Raw genomic sequence first — 18017 nt, forward strand, 5'->3', positions numbered from 1 at the left:
TGTAATCATAATCTTATTACAGTTATTTCTCTTTTGTTTTGCCGTCATTTTATTAAAAGCCTTCATAGCATATATTAAATTACATTACACACAGCCTTCGACTCTGCGTAGTCTGATGCTTTCTTAATTGAAATGTGGTAGGTGGCGGACGTATTCAGTAGTGCTGTGTTGACTTATGTTGGTATGTGGCAAAAAAAGAATAAGGTAATAAACAGAAAGAATGAGTATGATGTGTAAATTCAACGATGGAAAGAATATGAGGTAAGACTGCAGCATTGCGACGCTCGGAATAATTATCGTCAGCTAATTAACTTTCTAACAGTTGAGAGAAATAACACCCCAGTTCCCTGAGTCGTATATTAACCTATTAATTTATTTAAGATGTTTGAATTTTATAGAAATTCTCTGTTAACGCTGTAACCTATTAAAATCCTTGTTCACTTTGTTAAGCATAGAATTACTCAGACCTATGTTATGCGTGAAGATTATGAGTAGCTTTTTGAATATATATTTCATTCTAAAATCGTTGTCTTCGAATATCATTTCACAGGAAGAGTTACTCCTCCCCTCCTACTGTTTGTAATTACGCATTACAACATGGAACAGTTTAAATAAGCACTTAGATATCCAGCTTAGCTGCTGCGCAGTGTACCGCTGTGCTTTCGAGAAATCTGCAACAAAGTTGTGAAGAGGCTATGTAAGTGAAAATTCTGATTAGGGCCAGATATTTTTTTTTTACTTTAGTTGCGGGTTTAACACAAAGACAAGTTGCATTCTGATCAGTTACTGTTAAATTCATATTACGTTATGTTTAGTCGGAATTCAGCATACGACTTTACTTTCAATAACAGTTTGTGGGGGTACACTTTTTGGTAATACGTAGATTTCATATAGTGGTAGGTAAAGTTGGGCGAAATTCCATACACAAACGAATTGTAGTAAGGTGGCTACTTACGGTGACACTGCTTTGTTTGTTCATTGCTTTCTTTGGCAATACGTAGTCACTAGTCAGATAGTGTTGGATTTCTCGAAAGCAAAAATACCGCTGTGCTAATTTTACTTTTTCAGGCTGTCATTTAAAATTGTGTATTCAATTTGTGAAATTTCGTGTCGTGTGAGGGCTATCGACCGATTTGTTGCTTGGACAGTTAGCATAATAGTACAGTTTGTGTGTGAATGTCTTTCATTGTTGAGTATCTGCATGCACGATAGTACAATTTTGTTTGTTTGGTAGCTGTACTACTTAAGTTTTTCCGCGAAATAGTATTTCGTCATGTCCGGTACAACAGAAAACAATATGAAAGCTCGTCTTAGCACAACAAAACAGAGGGTATTGAAAAATATCGAGTCGGTACAGGATGAGATGATCCTCCTTGAACAATTAGCAAATACTAGTAGTTTATATGAGATTGCTAGAAATTGCCCGGTTCCAATTATTAACCAGTTTTGGGAACAAAAATGAAACGGAACAAACAATATGTAATGAATACACAAATTCTGAGGATGAGTCGGTCGGCGACAAGACGCCACAATCAAGCGAAGTTTGCAAAAGTCACGGTAGGCAGCTCTCATAAGTCATTTCAGATGTATAAGAAATCATGAAAGATGTGTAAGGAGCAAACAAAGAGAAGAATGTAAGAAAGAGTTAAGGAATGCTTACAAAGATGAATGTAAAACGAAATAATGAGGTAGGGCAAATGTGAGAAATTATAGGGAGGGTAACGAAATATGAGAAATGATTAGGCTGGGCAAATATGACAAATGATTAGGTAGGGCAACACAATATGAATAATGATTAGGTAGGACAAAGATGACAAACGGTTAGATAGGGCAATGGATCTAAATAATAAGAGATTATGAGAATGTATGAAACAAATGACAGAATTTAGCAAAAAGTACAGCAAATAGTGGTATTTGTTGAAAGTTTGATGACACTATACGCAAAATGATTACAACGTGCACAAACTGAAGGATGAAATATTATTAGATAGCATGCAAATTACTGACTATATTAGTTATAGTCATAGACTGACGTTTTACTGACTGAATAAAGTGTTCTTTGATGTGAAACTTGATTACTCCCTAATCCTTGTTTTAACTAATTATATATTTGTGTTCTTATTATGTCTGTGTGTGAGACCACTGCCCTTATGTGTTTATTTCTTGTGTGAGATGACTAACCTTATGTACCTCTTTATACCTTGGACTGTATACTTTTGTGGATTTCACTGGTGTCCCCATAAACATATTTATTTGAATATATGTAAAATCCTCTGTAAGGTCATTTTGTGCATATATTATAATTGTTTAATATCATGCTTATTATTGTACTTTGTTTCACATGATTTCCTTGCCTGAGGTGTCTTTATCTAACTATCGTAATACCATGTTACCATTTTTTCTTAGTATTCTAAGTACATAGATATGTGTTGTTTCCATTACACTACATCTGCATTCCATGTATACAATATCTCAAATCTTATTATTCCTGTCTTAATACAGGTGATTGTTTATTGTAAATGCAACAAATTGTAAGTGATTGACCATTCACCACAAGTGATTGACTCTTGCCAAGGCAGAAGAAATAAGTCTTTTGATCATATACTGAAACATATTCTGCCAAATACGCTGATACAAGCTGCAACTAACTTTCCTCATGAACCCGTCGACAGTACAAGAGGCCTTTGGCGTTATTAATGGATCTACAGTCTGCTTCAAGCATATACTACGACATTTTACTGTTTGTGCATATGTGGGGTTGTCAGCTGAGAACTGTGTTTAGTCTCACTGAGCCCACTTCCCCATAACGACCCACAACAGTGACGTTACTGCAGTGAGGTAAAGGAAGTTTGATCTTTGGTGGCAAGAACACTCTTCTATTTATTCTCACCATGCAGCTTATTACTGCCTTATGTGACTGTGCATCAGAATTGTAGGCCTTCTGTAATACAGACACTCTAAGCAAAAACTGCATAGCTCACCAATATTACTTAAATACAAAATTCACATTTTCTTGAATTCTGGATAACGGCTTTGCTTATAGATATTGAAATCTTATTCTTGTCAAACAATTTTCCTCTTTGAATTTGTAACACGTTTTCCTTATGTTTCTGTACATAATGCTTAGAATTCCGTCCTTGTTCATCCCTACCTAAAATGACCTTCGTACAAACCCCGGGGGAAGGTGGAGGATATGTAATGTGGTCATGTCACTTGGTTTTTGTACGTCGTTGATGTGCACATCGGAGAGATTAGATTAGATTAGATTTACTTTTATTCCAAGTTACGTTATATTTAAATAACCTTTGGTGTTGTCATGGCAGAATGTTTGCCTCTGCGCAGTCTGATGCATTCTTAGTTGAAGTGAGGTAGGTGATGGACGTATTCTGTAGTGCTGTCTGGACTTGTGATTGTATATGCTTGATATCTGGGAGATTTAAGAAGATGAAACGTTACTTCCGTATTTAGGGCCATAGTTTTCTCTCAAATGATAGAGATAGTACTATGAGAAGTTGATGAGCCATCATTGAATGACCTATATATTTGACGACTCTGCCATATAGATTCAAAAGGCATCAAGCAAATTCTTAGTGGAAACTGTTGATAATGTTTATATATTAGCATTTAAATGGTGGTGGCCTTTCTGTTTCAAAAAGTCTTACCTCTCAGAACCTAGGAAGGACAAATTTCCTAATAAACATGAAATTTCCTTTCTCTCTTCTAAATGGATTACTTCTGAGTATGATGCATTTATTCTGGGCCAGTGAAAGCAAAGCATTTCGTTGAGGGTTCTGTCATAGATAAATTTTAACAACTTAGCGGGTTCTCTAATGATCCTGTACTTTGCAGTGAGTAAACACGTCCTGAAAAAATGAGTGCCCACGAATGTCATAAATATATTCAAAGTGTTGAGGTATATTCCATATGGAATGTTGTGAGCAATTTCGAAAAGCTTATAGAGGGTGTAGCACAAACAATGACGTTGATGATCAAGAAGATTAACTCGTTTTAGTGTCTTTTGCTTCACCATCGTTATAAGAAGGATAGCTACAGCTCAAAATGTAAATAAAATGGTACTAGTTGATTTGAGGTTTCGGTTCACCATGGAAAATTTTTGCCTACGCCTAAAAATTTTGCTTTTGTACTCATAAACTTTTTCAAATGACCGAGTTATTTTTTTCGACAAAGATCTACAAGAGCCAGATGACTAACGTCTTTTGTTTGCAACTATTATTACGAACTATCGCCTTGCCTTAAATGGGTGCACACACACTTAGTGATACAATACCCAAAAATTTTCACAAGAAAAATCGACAATGGTTGATAGTAACTGAGGAGGGTTTCGTGATAAACCAAGTGCTGTATGTCCAGTATGTTTTAAAAGAGAGTTCTGATACTGTTTTGTATTTATATGTAATGATTAAAAAGGAGAAATTATTTGAGAACTGATATGGAAAGCAACGCCAATGCAGTAGTTAATGGATGGACTGATACTAACTAAACAATCAGGAATGATGGACGACATTTATGACGATCAATAAAGGAGTTAGCCTATCAAGCCGCTACAGCAGATCAACACGTTAACGATAAGTTTAAAGTATTTTCCAATAGATTTTCCAACACAGGGCAGGGATGGTACAGCAACCAGTACCAAACGATGAAGAAACAAATAGTCTTGGCCCGAGGGATGTGTTTATTAGTTATTTAGCAATAACACGTTTTGCCTGATTCAGGCATCTTCAGATTGGCCTACACAAAAAATATGCGTTTTGTAAGAAGTAGCATGATCCCATTTAGCAAAATTATAGTTACTAGCAAGTAATTGTAGCATGACTTATTGAATATTCGGCCATGTTATTAGAATGGGGTAGTGAGCATGTTCAACACCCCAGTGAATATCTACCTTTGTCATATACTTGGAAACAGTGCGTGGCGTCTTGCAAATGAGTAGAACGTAATATAGCCGAAAAAGTTGAAATAGGAGAAGAAAAAGAAAACGCTACAGTTTACTTTAGTTGATGCATTCGACGTGGCCCAATGAATGCAGACTAGGATCAGGCCTACATAGATCTGTTATCATGCAACCTACTTCTCTGAGATGATTGCGTGATAGCTACATCTGTGAGATGCGCTTTGAACATGGTACTGGTCACGGGAACGTACTGAGGTGTGCACCAAGTTTCCGCATCTCATGGTAGTTGGTGTCAGTTAGTTGTGAGTTACGGGGTATTATTTAGGTGCCAAATATACGGAAGGGTTCAACAGCAAGTTATGGGAGCTATTTCGAATCATATATACAACTGCTTTAAGAAAATATGTGGATAATCCCTTTACATATGTGGATCAAACCAACTAGACGAACGAAAAGTAAAATAATGTACTGTGGTCCAGAGAAGTGAAAATACATGAACGACCTCCAAATTAAATGGTAATCATCAAGGATGGATGACGAGCCTATGAATGCCTGATCCTGCTTTTCATTCATTGGACTACGTTGCTTACCTCAACATGGTAATTGCCGTCGTTTCTTTTAATCTGTTTCCTGGAGTGTAAAACGTACTAGTGGAAAAAAATCACAACACCGAGAATTAATTAAAGTAGATTAATTACATTTCAGAGATACATTAGTCTAGTTAACTTATTTAAGCGGTTAACATTGCCAGATCACACGCTGATTTATGCGCGACACAATCCATTGCAAATTTGAAATGCTGGTACTTTAATATGCGATGTAACCGCCAGAATATTGAATTAAAGCATGCGAAACGGCAGGCGTTCAGTTGTGCAGGTACCAGTTGTCAGTTTGTGAGATGGTGTCCTATGTCTGTTGCAGGTGGTCGGTCAGTACAGGGAAGGTTAATGCTGGTTGTGGATGACGTTGAAGTTGTCGTCCGATGATATCCCCACAAGTGCTCGACTGGAGACAGATCTGGTGATCTGGTAGGCCAATGCACCATCTGGACACTCTGTAAAGCATGTTTGGTTACAACAATATATGGATAAGCATTATCCTATTGAAAAACCCTCTGGACTGCTGTTCTAGAATGGAAGCACAACATGTACAAATTAAGCAGGATGCGTGGGATAACCATGAGAATGCTCCTGCTGTCACACGAAATCGCATCCTAGACAATAAATCCAGGTGGGACCCCAGTACGCAAACAGGCTGTCTGCAGGCTCTCAACTGCCCTCCTCATAACCAACGCGCAGCCATCACCGGCGCAGAGGAAACACAAAGGACCTCCGCCCTGCTCCCCAAAGAGCTAACGCTTGATACCACTGACGGCGCAAATAACAGTGGTTTGCAGCCAATGGAATGCATGTTACAAGGCTTCTGGCTCGAAGCTGTCCTTGAAGTAATCAATGTGTAACAGTAGTTTCTGTCACTTTGGTGCCAACTGATGCTAAATTTGGTGCTGCAGATGCAGTACGATGCGCAGCAGCCATACACTGAACATGATGGTCATTCTTTAATGCCAAGTGGCCTTATGGAGCGCGGTCTTTTTGTGACCGTACTTTTTGGTGATCACTACTACCAGCAATAATGTACATTGGACATATTCCTGCATCGACGTTCTGCAGTATCGTAGAAGGAACATCCAGTTTCTTGCAGTCCTATAACTCGACCTCTTTCAAACTCAGTCAGCTGTTTACAATTACTTCTTTGTAGTCTTAAAGGAATTCTTCACTAATACCAGTCCACCACGACCAATCTCAAAGGTCACTAACACTCACGAGCGTCACAACGCCTATTTAAAACATACCTGATATGCATCTTCGTAGTAGCACTACTATAGTCACTGTAATGTGGTTGGTGCGAAATTTTAATAGACATCATCTCTCAGACGTAGAAACACACCTACCCTATCTCGTTTATGTCGTACAACTCATTTCTTTATTTTTTTTTTTTTTGTCGGTAGATAATCACATAAGAAACTCAGTCACCGGGTGTAACTTCTTCAGTTGTATCCCGTTCTGTTTATTAAGGCGACATAGAGAGATGTTTCCCAATATTGGACGATGGCTGTTATTTTCTGTTGTGTGTACTCGACAACACGCATACATAACACCTTATAATAATCAGTAAAACATGTTACAGTTTCTTGCTGGTAACTCTAATTTTGCAACATGGGGTCACGTCACTTCTAATCACAAAAAAGGTTTTTGGGTAGGGAAATCTGAAGATGCTTGAATCAGGCGAAGCTCTTCATCCATAAGTAAATAGTAAATACACATCTCCAACCAAGACTAACGGTTTGTTTCTCCACTCGTTATTTTATTTTCGTGTGGATATGAATGGTATTTTGCTAATATGACTTTTTTGAACCAAAAGACACAGAGCGGGTAAGGCCGTAGATGGTGAGCAAATGTTAAATGGAACGTGAACGTACCAGCTGAAATGGAGCCTGAATAATTTTAGCCAGTAGATGAGGAAAATTCAAAAATGAAACTATGTTAATTTTAATAGGTAAATGTGTTAATTCAGTGAATCAATCGTTACAAGCTGTTGAACTAAAGGTTGATCAAAATTCACCCCATATCCGAGAAATTCACAACATCTCGAAAGGAAAAAGCATCTCACAAATAAGGAGAGATAAGAACTGTAATTCACAAAGTAATGTTTGTTCTGTTATCACTGAAATTATTGATATGACGAATGAAAGTGTAACGGTACCACATAGAGCCATAGTAGTGTAGTCGATTTAATATATTTGCATACGTTAAGCAATGTGAACATACACGTTGAAAATAATGACCTAATTGTATTACCGCCATATTTGGAAGTTGAAGTAGAATGAGCTAATGTCGATATGAAACGTGAGTTTACTTGAAAATATGAGACCTTAGTTTCTATATGAAATGTTTCATTAAACACGATTGTTTTCCGAAAAACTGTTAAGGTTTTGTAGTCAGTTACAGTTTGGCTGGCGGTAATTTATCAAAATGTATTTTGATGGTAGTTTGTAAATAGCAGCATATATGTTTGTAGTAGTACAGCAAGTAATGAAATGCTTACAACAATACTTTGGCGCAGCATCTCGCACTTTTAACTCGCAGCTCTCAGCGACTTATTAAAATTCAGCCAATCCTCATGTCAAGAAGTTTACATGGCTTCGCGTTTAGTTTAATTTATGGTCTTTTCTTTTGTTCGCTATTACTAATTTCTTTAAATTTGTTTTCACAAATAGGCTATATAGCTTTGAAGTACAAAATTGCCACAATTTTGCTTTCACATACTGACATTCTTTCCTCCAAAGTGGTAAAACTTTAACATTTTTAAGTTTTACCAGAATTTAACAACTGTCTGTGCGTATGGGAGAAAAGCTCGTTGTACACACCTGGAACAATTCCAGCCAAATTTGCTACACATATTGCTAGCGTACTGAAAAGAAACACTGTGGTGGTAAGAAAGACCAAATCCCTTTTGGAGTGAGGGTGATAATGTGGAGAGAGAAAGAGAGGCAATGAGGAAATAGATACAGATTATAACGAGGAGATGGAAGATGGACAAAGTGAGGTAAGGGGGAAATGGACAGAGAGATGGGAGACGAGAAGATTGACAACGCAAGGAAATAGGAGGAGGTGGACAGAGACAGGGGAGAAGAGAGGGCCAGGGAAAGAGGGGAATAGAGGAGAAGGATATTAGTGTTTAACTTCCCGTCGACGACGAGGTCATTAGAGACGGAGCAGAAGCTCAGATTAGAGGAGGCACGGGAAGGAAATCGGCCGTGCCCATTTAAAGGAACAATCCTGGCATTTGCCTGAAGCGATGTAGGGTAATCTCGGAAAATCTAAATCAGGATGTCCGGATGCGGGATTGAAACGTCATATACATTTATATCGATGCTCTGCAAATCACATTTAAGTGCGTGGCAGAGGGTTCATCGAACCATACCATCCCATCCCGAAAGCGAGTCCAGTGTGACAATAACTTCGCCACCTTTCTCGGTGGGGAATAGAGGAGGAACAGGGAAAGTGGAGAAGAAAAACAAATTGTGATAAGTTCCTATGGGACCACACAATTTAGTCTAACTTAAACTAACTTACGCTAAGGACGACACATACACACACACTCTAAGGACTCGAACCTCCGACAGGGACAGCCTCACGAACTGTGGCAAGACGCCCTAGACTGGGCGGCTACACCTCGCGGCGAAATGCAGAAGGCAGAGAAAGGATACAGGAGGTGATGGACAGAAAAAGTAAGGAGGAGTAGATGTACAGGGAGAAGAAGGAGAAGGAGTTGAATAGCGAGCTGGGTGGACGGAGATGGAGAGGGAGACTGCTAGGTGGAATTGGGCAGAGAGAGCAGGAGGAGAGATAGAAAGTGAGGGGGCCAAGAGGAGATGGAATTAGATTGGGGGCGGAGGATATGGAAAGGAATGGAACCGAAGGACAAATGGAGGAGGAGCAGGTGGACAGAGAGTGGCAGCGGAAGGGGTGGACAGAAACAGTGGGGGAAGAGATGGTGTGGGAGGGTAGGGTGTAGGAGGTAGAGAGAGGGTAGAAGGAGATGGACAGGGAAAAAGAGCTGACCTGAAAGACTGGAAGATTAAGATGAACTAATAAAATATTGTAATAAATACATACGTGGACTTCTCTGGATTCTCAGCTATGTGTATTAAAATATGTGATCATTACGTTGTGTATGGCTGTGCGTGAGAGAGAGAGCATGGTGCAAGACAGAAAGAGAGAGAGAGAGAGAGGGCGGTGACATTGTACCTCTGTGTGTGTGAAAAAGGGAGTTTGGATTCCCAATAACATCTATGTTGATCAGAGTATAAGTGATTTCTCGGTACTGAGCATTAGCATTCTGCATGTGTGACTAGAAAGTATCGTTGTGTACTTGTAGGTGACACTAGGGGACTGACCTCGGAGGCGGTTGCGCTCGAACTCATCCAGGGTATCGATGGGCCAGGAGTCGTTGTGGGACCAGTAGAGGTCCTGCAGGTACGGCGAGTCGTCGTCCATGGACAGCGGCACCGAAGGCACTCTGGGCAGCGTCAGGTTCACCGCCGCGCTCTCTCCTGCAGCACAGAAACACCCAGTCCAAGTCATCACGGCGCACAGATACCGTTGTGTAATGTAAAATGTCTATTAACAAAAGTTCTTTGTAACAGTCAAAACTGATTAATACTGTTGTAACTGAAACCACCTGAGGGAAAAGAAGTTAACCAGGGACACCGCAAGAGTCCAGAAGAACATCCGGACAGAAGAGTCGAAACGTAGGCTTCTAAAGAAGAAACCTTAAGCTGACAATAAAGAGGCCTGACGACTTATAACATTTAAGCTTCAGTAGCGGCCACGAAAGGCTGTATAAGCAAATGAAAGAAAGAACTCCGGGCACGTCAGAAGACTATATTTTAAAGTTCTGTCAGCAACTTTGGAATAGGCACACTACCCCAAGTGGACAACAGTAAGGATCAGAAAATTGCGAAAATGGCTTTGATGTAGCTTCGTCTAAGTCTTTAGCAGTAGCCCATGATGAACAAGAAAATTATTCCACCTAGTTGAGAGACCAGAAGCAAATGATTCAGCTTCCATTAGGCAGGGTATTTAAAAATTGAGAATTGAAAGATCACTAATGAAAAGACATTCCGTATTAACGAAGCTATAAACAACTGTCTTTGAGAGAGTTTCAGAATCCTAAACTGGCGAAACTAAAGAGGAACGCGTCTTAACGGAACATGTCTCAACCACCTTCGTAATGGTTGCGGCACTGCACTATTTGAAGTTAGTGATAGAATACTAACCTGGAACGAAAGACATTAATAAAACACATTTGAGAGCATGCCAAAACAAATCACTTGTGATAATAGTAAAGTAATGTATTGCCCACACATTTCGCCCGTCATTTTTAAAGTTATAATAAAGTCATTCGACAAGTTGATGAATATATATACTAAGATGGTATCTGCTCTTCCGGACATGTCCGAAAGAACAGATACCATCGGTGAACATGCAGCTCGTTAGAATGAAATTACAATGAAATGAACACTCTTAGCTGCTTACAGGCGTTGACATACGTCAACGAGGACAAATGATAATGTGTGCCCCGACCGGGACTCGAACCCGGGATCTCCTGCTGACATGGCAGACGCTCTATCCATCGGATCCACCAAGGATACGGAGCTAAATCCTTGCAGTCGCTGTATCCTCTGCGTCCTTGGTGGCTCAGATGGATAGAGCGTCTGCCATGTAAGCAGGGGATCCCGGGTTCGAGTCCCGGTCGGGGCAAAAGTTTTCATCTGTCCCCGTTGACGTACGTCAACGCGTGTAAGCAGCTAAAGGTGTCCAATTCATCGTAAGTTAATGAATTTTTGAACTGAGAAGACTGAATATGAATAGCTGGACAGGAAAGGATATAAAATAAGGAGTAAAAATGGCCAGAAGTGCCTTTGGTGAACTGAATAGATTATCAATTGAACGCTTGCAATAACAAGGCGAGGGTTTGGTACTTTATGTCCTTCTGAATGTAGTGTAGTCGAACCATGTGTTTTATATTTAGAAGTCAGTATCCTTATTACACATCTATTTTTCTTCAAAAAGTATGTTGTGAATAAAACTCAATAGGTATCAAAGAAATATGTGTATTTTAAATTATTTATTGTGGTCATTCCTTCCGTATAGACATTACGGAAAATGCGATGGTATTGCTACGATTGTGCTAAAAGATATTTCACATTCGGGACTGTACGAGTACATAAGTGTCTGTTTAAAAGAGATTTTGTTAATAGAATTTAACAACAACTAACGAAGGTTGTTTGTTTTCTTTTTAATTTTTTTGGTAATATGCATTATGAAAAATGTGTTGCTATCGATAGGGTTAGGTTCAAAAAAATTGTTCAAATGGCTCTGAGCACTATGGGACTCAACTGCTGAGGTCATTAGTCCCTTAGAACTTAGAACTAGTTAAACCTAACTAACCTAAGGACATCACAAATATCCATGCCCGAGGCAGGATTCGAACCTGCGACCGTAGCGGTCTTGCGGTTCCAGACTGCAGCGCCTTTAACCGCACGGCCACTTCGGCCGGCGATAGGGTTAAGTGACACTTGTTTGTGAAAAGAAAACTTATAAACCAGGAATGTTACAAGGTTTGGACAAGTCCGCAGGTCGTGATCTAGTGGATAGCTTTGCTCCCTCTGGATCACGGGGTCCAGGTTCGATTCCCGGCTGGGTTGGGGATTATCTCTGCCCGGGGATTGCGTGTTTGTGCTGTCCACATCATTTCATCATCAACCTCATCATTCGTGACAGTGAGTCGATTGGACTGTGAAAAAAAAATGGAATTGTGAAAATATTGGAACTTTGTACGGGCATCATCATCACCCATCGACAACGAGGTCATAGGGGAAGGGACCATTGCTAGGACTATTTTTTTAACTATGAGGAAGCGGTTCGGAAGTGCTCCTTCAAAGGAACCATACCGGCATTTGCCCGGCGCGATTCAGGTAATTCAGGGAAAACCTAAAACGGCACTGCCGAAAGCAGGTTTGCACCGTCTTCCTCCCGAATGCGGATCCAGTGTGGTAATCACTACACCGCGACGCTTTTAAAGACATTGCTTTCCCCGAAAGTCGGTAATTTTTTTTTTCTTTTGTGCATTATCTTGTCATTATACGTATGTATCATGTATTTCAACTATTCTTTATTTGTTAATACGTCACATTGTTTCGTCATTCATTTTTCTACTGTTTTATATTTTATATTCTACGCATACGAATGTTCTGGTTTTATATGCTTTTTAAATCTTTGGTTAGGCTAGGAGAAGCAATGTGTCAGAGAGAGAGAGAGCAAAAGACTATCGATAGAGAGCGTGCAAGTTGTTGTGGTATCGTGGTCGGTTCGCGGGCGGAGAAACGTTGCAAAGCTCTGCGTGAAAAACTGTGATACGAGGAGTAACAATTAATTACAGTGCGTCCGCTGTGTTAATAGGAGATCATGCATAATTAAGCGAACAGTAAAACCTGAAAAGTATTTCGAGTGTTTGTGGTGACTATTTTACATACTGTGTGATCTTCTGGCAATTAGCCGTGAACCAAATACCGTTGTCGTGTGGAGACACTAACTGTTAAAATAGCGTGAAAGTGGAACAAAGCAAAACGTTAAGTAAACGAACAGTGCTGTGATTTGATCAAGAAACATTTATTATACCATCCAAAGTGTCTTAAAGACAATGACGTAAATTGAACTGATCTTTAACGAACTGCTACAATGACTGTTTTCCTGTGGCAACACGGTGATAGAACTGCGCGAAGTATTGGCATTAACCGGATATATAACGTAAATACTAAAGACATTGCATAATTCCAACCTACCCAAACCGCGTGATTAATAGACGTTTAATAATAAAACGTCGCGCGTGTAACGACAACGCACACACTGGAACTATTATTATCGCGGCAGTGCTGCCAGCTGATTCGACTACAACGGAGACGTGGACCACCGCCATAACTGGAATATTAATGAAACAGGATGATGATCCATCATAATCTTCTCGCCACGAACCAGGATTAACTTCACAAATCGTCCGCGTGGACCACCGCTGACGTCTGCGCACTGCCTGCAGCTACAGTTAAGATATTAAAAGAAAATTATTACTGTCTCTCTCATTTCAAAATTAAAGGCAATTGCAGTTAAATTATCTATTTTAAAAATACTGTCACAATATCAAGGTTCAATTTTGTTTATTTCCAATAAATATTCTTTCCATTATTTCGTCTTGTTGACAGTTGACAGTTGACTCAAAATAATTTTACTTAAAAAAGCGGATAAAGTGTCACTAGAAACCTTCCTAAGAGACAATCTCCATTCCTTCCGAACTGACTATGCAAATGTAGACGAGATGTGGCTCAAATTCAAAGATATAGTAGCAACAGCAATTGAGAGATTCATACCTCTGTCTTGTGACAGCCAGAGCGAGAGCACCAGCAGCAGCGAGTACTGTTTGTATAAAGCGTTTATTTTGCATTTTGTTTACGACCTTCCACTAAGAAAGGGATTCTATTTGTGTTTATCTGCTCTGCATAGTAACTAACAGTTCTTGATAAAACTTTACGTAGTTTTCGTGTTAGATTTCTTAGTGTTTTCTTTATCGTTTAGAACAGAAAGCGCCCTAAAACCGTCTTTTGTTTGTTTCGCGGCCGTTAGCCACTAGTCACTTGAATCAGCAGTTGTCTTGTGACAGCCAGAGCGAGAGCACCAGCAGCAGCGAGTACTGTTTGTATAAAGCGTTTTTGTACTTATTTGCTGCGCTTAGCTTTTAAATAGTTTTTCTGGGAAAACCTAGCGTAGTTTTCGCGTCTCGTATTTCAGTGAGTGTTTCTTGATTATCAGAGTAGCTCATCAGAAGATTATCTTGGGAATTTGTCACCGTATAGAGTAGGGTAAACATAGTCATGTGTAGGGACTGTGGTTGTTGTGAGCGGACGCAAGGAGAATTGGCCACTCTTCGGGGGCTGGTGGAGGCTTTGTCTGTTAGGCTCATCGAGCTCGAGGCGCAGGCGTCGGCTCGTAGTGGCGTTGGGGCAACTGTGGTGAGACCTATGCCTACTTCGGTGGCCTTGGAATCACATGGAACCCCTGATGTCGCTGCGTCTTCCGGCAGTGAGCATCTTACCGGTCAGCCATCACTCCAGGGTGAATGGCGGACAGTGGTGGGCTCGCGCGTGCCTGGCCGAAAGGCGAAGGTGGGATCTGGCCGCGTGGCAGCTGCCTTACACCTTCCCAACAGGTACGGGGTGCTTCCTAGTGGTGATGACATCGTTTCCGAGCGACCACAGGATGCCTCGCCTGTTGGGCCAGTGGCCGATTCTCCGGCAAGGTCCCGACAGTCACAGAGGGCGGGCCTATTAGTTATAGGGAGCTCCAACGTTAGGCGGGTTATGGAGCCCCTCAGGAAAATAGCGGGTAGGTCGGGGAAGAATGCCAGTGTGCACTCGGTGTGCTTGCCAGGGGGTCTCGTCCGTAATGTGGAGGAGGCCCTTCCGGCAGCTATTGAACGCACTGGGTGTGACCGGCTGCAGATAGTAGCACATGTCGGAACGAATGACGCCTGCTGCTTGGGTTCTGAGGCCATCCTTGGTTCCTTCCGGCGGCTGGCTGATTTGGTGAAGACAACCAGCATCGCACGCGGAGTGCAAGCTGAGCTTAATATCTGCAGCATAGTGCCCAGAGTCGATCGCGGTCCTCTGGTTTGGAGCCGTGTGGAGGGTCTAAACCAGAGGCTCAGACGACTCTGCGACTATAATGGTTGCAAATTCATCGACCTCCGTTATTGGGTGGAGACAGGTCAGGCGTGCACTACACACCGGAAGCAGCTACTAGGGTAGCAGAGTACGTGTGGCGTGCACACGGGGGTTTTTTAGGTTAGAGGGACCCGCCCTTGGGCGAAACGATAAAATACCTGACGGCTTACCAGAGAGGACATTATCATCGTTGATAAAGAACGTCCGTCCTCAGAGACCAAAAACAGGAAAAGTTAACGTAATATTGGTAAACTGCAGGAGTATCCAGGGCAAGGTTCCTGAATTAGTATCTCTTATTGAAGGAAATAGTGCGCATATAGTATTAGGAACGGAAAGTTGGTTAAAACCGGAAGTGAACAGTAACGAAATCCTAGACACAGAATGGAATATATACCGCAAGGATAGGATAAACGCCAATGGTGGAAGAGTATTTATAGCAGTAAGGAATTCAATAATATCCAGTGAAGTGATTAGCGAATGCGAATGTGAAATAATCTGGGTTAAGTTAAGTATCAAAGGTGGGTCAGATATGATAGTCGGATGCTTCTATAGACCACCTGCATCAGCAACCGTAGTAGTTGAGCGCCTCAGAGAGAACCTGCAGAACGTCGTGAAGAAGTTTCGTGATCATACTATTGTAATATGGGGAGACTTCAATCTACCAGGTATAGAATGGGATAGTCACACAATCAGAACTGGAGCCAGGGACAGAGACTCTTGTGACATTATCCTGACTGCCTTGTCCGAGAATTACTTCGAGCAGATAGTTAGAGAACCAACTCGTGAAGCTAACGTTTTAGACCTCATAGCAACACATAGACCGGAACTTTTCGACTCCGTGAATGTAGAAGAGGGTATCAGTGATCATAAGTCAGTGGTTGCATCAATGACTACAAGTGTAATAAGAAGTGCCAAGAAAGGAAGGAAAATATATTTGCTTAACAAGAGTGATAGGGCACAAATCGCAGAATATCTGAGTGACCACCATCAAACGTTCATTTCTGAGGAAGAGGATGTGGAACAAAAATGGAAAAAATTCAGAAACATCGTCCAGTACGCCTTAGATAAGTTCGTACCGACTAAGGTCCAAAGCGAGGGGAAAGATCCACCGTGGTATAACAATCATGTACGAAAGAGTAGTCGAATCATAGCTGATAAGGAAAAGCTGAACGAAGCGAAAAAGAGCGTAAAGAGAGCAATGAGAGAAGCATTCAACGAATTCGAACATAAAACATAGGCAAACAATCTAAACAAGAACCCTAAAAAGTTTTGGTCATATGTAAAATCGGTAAGCGGATCTAAATCCCCTATTCAGTCACTCGTTGACCACGATGGCACCGAAACAGAGGACGACCGAAGAAAGGCAGAAATACTGAATTCAGTGTTCCGAAACTGTTTCACTGCGGAAAATCGTAACACGGTCCCTGACTTCAGCCGTCGCACGGACGCCAAAATGGAAAATATTGAAATAAACGATATCGGAATTGAAAAACAACTGCTATCACTTAGTACTGGAAAAGCATCCGGACCAGACGAGATACCCTTAAGATTCTACAGTGATTCTGCTAAAGAACTTGCCCCCTTTCTATCAGCAATTTATCGTAGATCGCTGGAAGAACGTAAAGTACCTAGCGACTGGAAGAAAGCGCAGGTCGTTCCCATTTTCAAGAAGGGTCATAAATCAGATGCGAATAATTATAGGCCTATTTCGCTTACGTCAATCTGTTGTAGAATAATGGAACATGTTTTGTGTTCTCGTATTATGACGTTCTTAGATAATACAAATCTCCTTCATCATAACCAACATGGATTCCGCAAACAGAGATCATGTGAAACTCAGCTCGCCCTATTTGCCCAAGAAATTCACAGTGCCGTAGACACTGGCGAGCAGATTGATGCCGTATTCCTGGACTTCAGGAAGGCATTTGATACGGTTCCGCACTTACGTTTAGTGAAAAAAATACGAGCTTACGGAATATCGGACCAGGTTTGTGATTGGATTCAGGATTTCCTAGAAGAAAGAACACAACATGTCATTCTTAACGGTTCAAAATCTGCAGATGTAGAGGTAATTTCGGGAGTACCGCAGGGAAGCTTGATAGGACCTTTATTGTTTACAATATACATAAATGACTTAGTTGACAACATCGGTAGCTCCGTGAGGCTATTTGCAGATGACACGGTTGTCTACAAGAAAGTAGCAACATCAGAAGACTCGTACGTACTCCAGGAGGACCTGCAGAGGGTTAATGCATGGTGCGACAGCTGGCAGCTTTCCCTAAACGTAGATAAATGTAATATAATGCGCATACATAGGGGCAGAAATCCATTCTAGTACGATTATGCCATAGGTGGTAAATCATTGGAAGCGGTAACGACCGTAAAATACTTAGGAGTTACTATCCGGAGCGATCTGAAGTGGAATGATCACATAAAACAAATAGTGGGAAAAGCAGGCGCCAGGTTGAGAATCATAGGGAGAATTCTAAGAAAATGCGACTCATCGACGAAAGAAGTAGCTTACAAAACGCTTGTTCGTCCGATTCTTGAGTATTGCTCATCAGTATGGGACCCTTACCAGGTTGGATTAATAGAAGAGATAGACATGATCCAGCGAAAAGCAGCGCGATTCGTCATGGGGACATTTAGTCAGCGCGAGAGCGTTACGGAGATGCTGAACAAGCTCCAGTGGCGGACACTTCAAGAAAGGCGTTACGCAATACGGAGAGGTTTATTATCGAAATTACGAGAGAGCACATTCCGGGA

At 41.0% G+C, this 18017-nt stretch overlaps 1 protein-coding gene and 1 non-coding gene across 2 annotated transcripts in view; one reads left to right on the forward strand and one right to left on the reverse strand.

Annotated features, from left to right (window-relative positions):
• Positions 1–9895: 9895 nt before the first annotated feature.
• LOC124799139 overlaps positions 9896–18017 on the reverse strand; it is a 184177-nt gene continuing 176055 nt past the window's right edge. Inside the window, exon 4 of the mRNA XM_047262676.1 lies at positions 9896–10028. Coding sequence (XP_047118632.1) covers positions 9896–10028 — 133 coding nt within the window. The remainder of the gene's footprint in view (positions 10029–18017) is intronic.
• Trnat-ugu lies at positions 11165–11238 on the forward strand. The gene has a single exon. It is a non-coding gene; the product is annotated as a tRNA-Thr (tRNA).

The sequence above is a fragment of the Schistocerca piceifrons genome, chromosome 5 (assembly GCF_021461385.2).
Source record: "Schistocerca piceifrons isolate TAMUIC-IGC-003096 chromosome 5, iqSchPice1.1, whole genome shotgun sequence".
NCBI lineage: Eukaryota > Metazoa > Arthropoda > Insecta > Orthoptera > Acrididae > Schistocerca > Schistocerca piceifrons.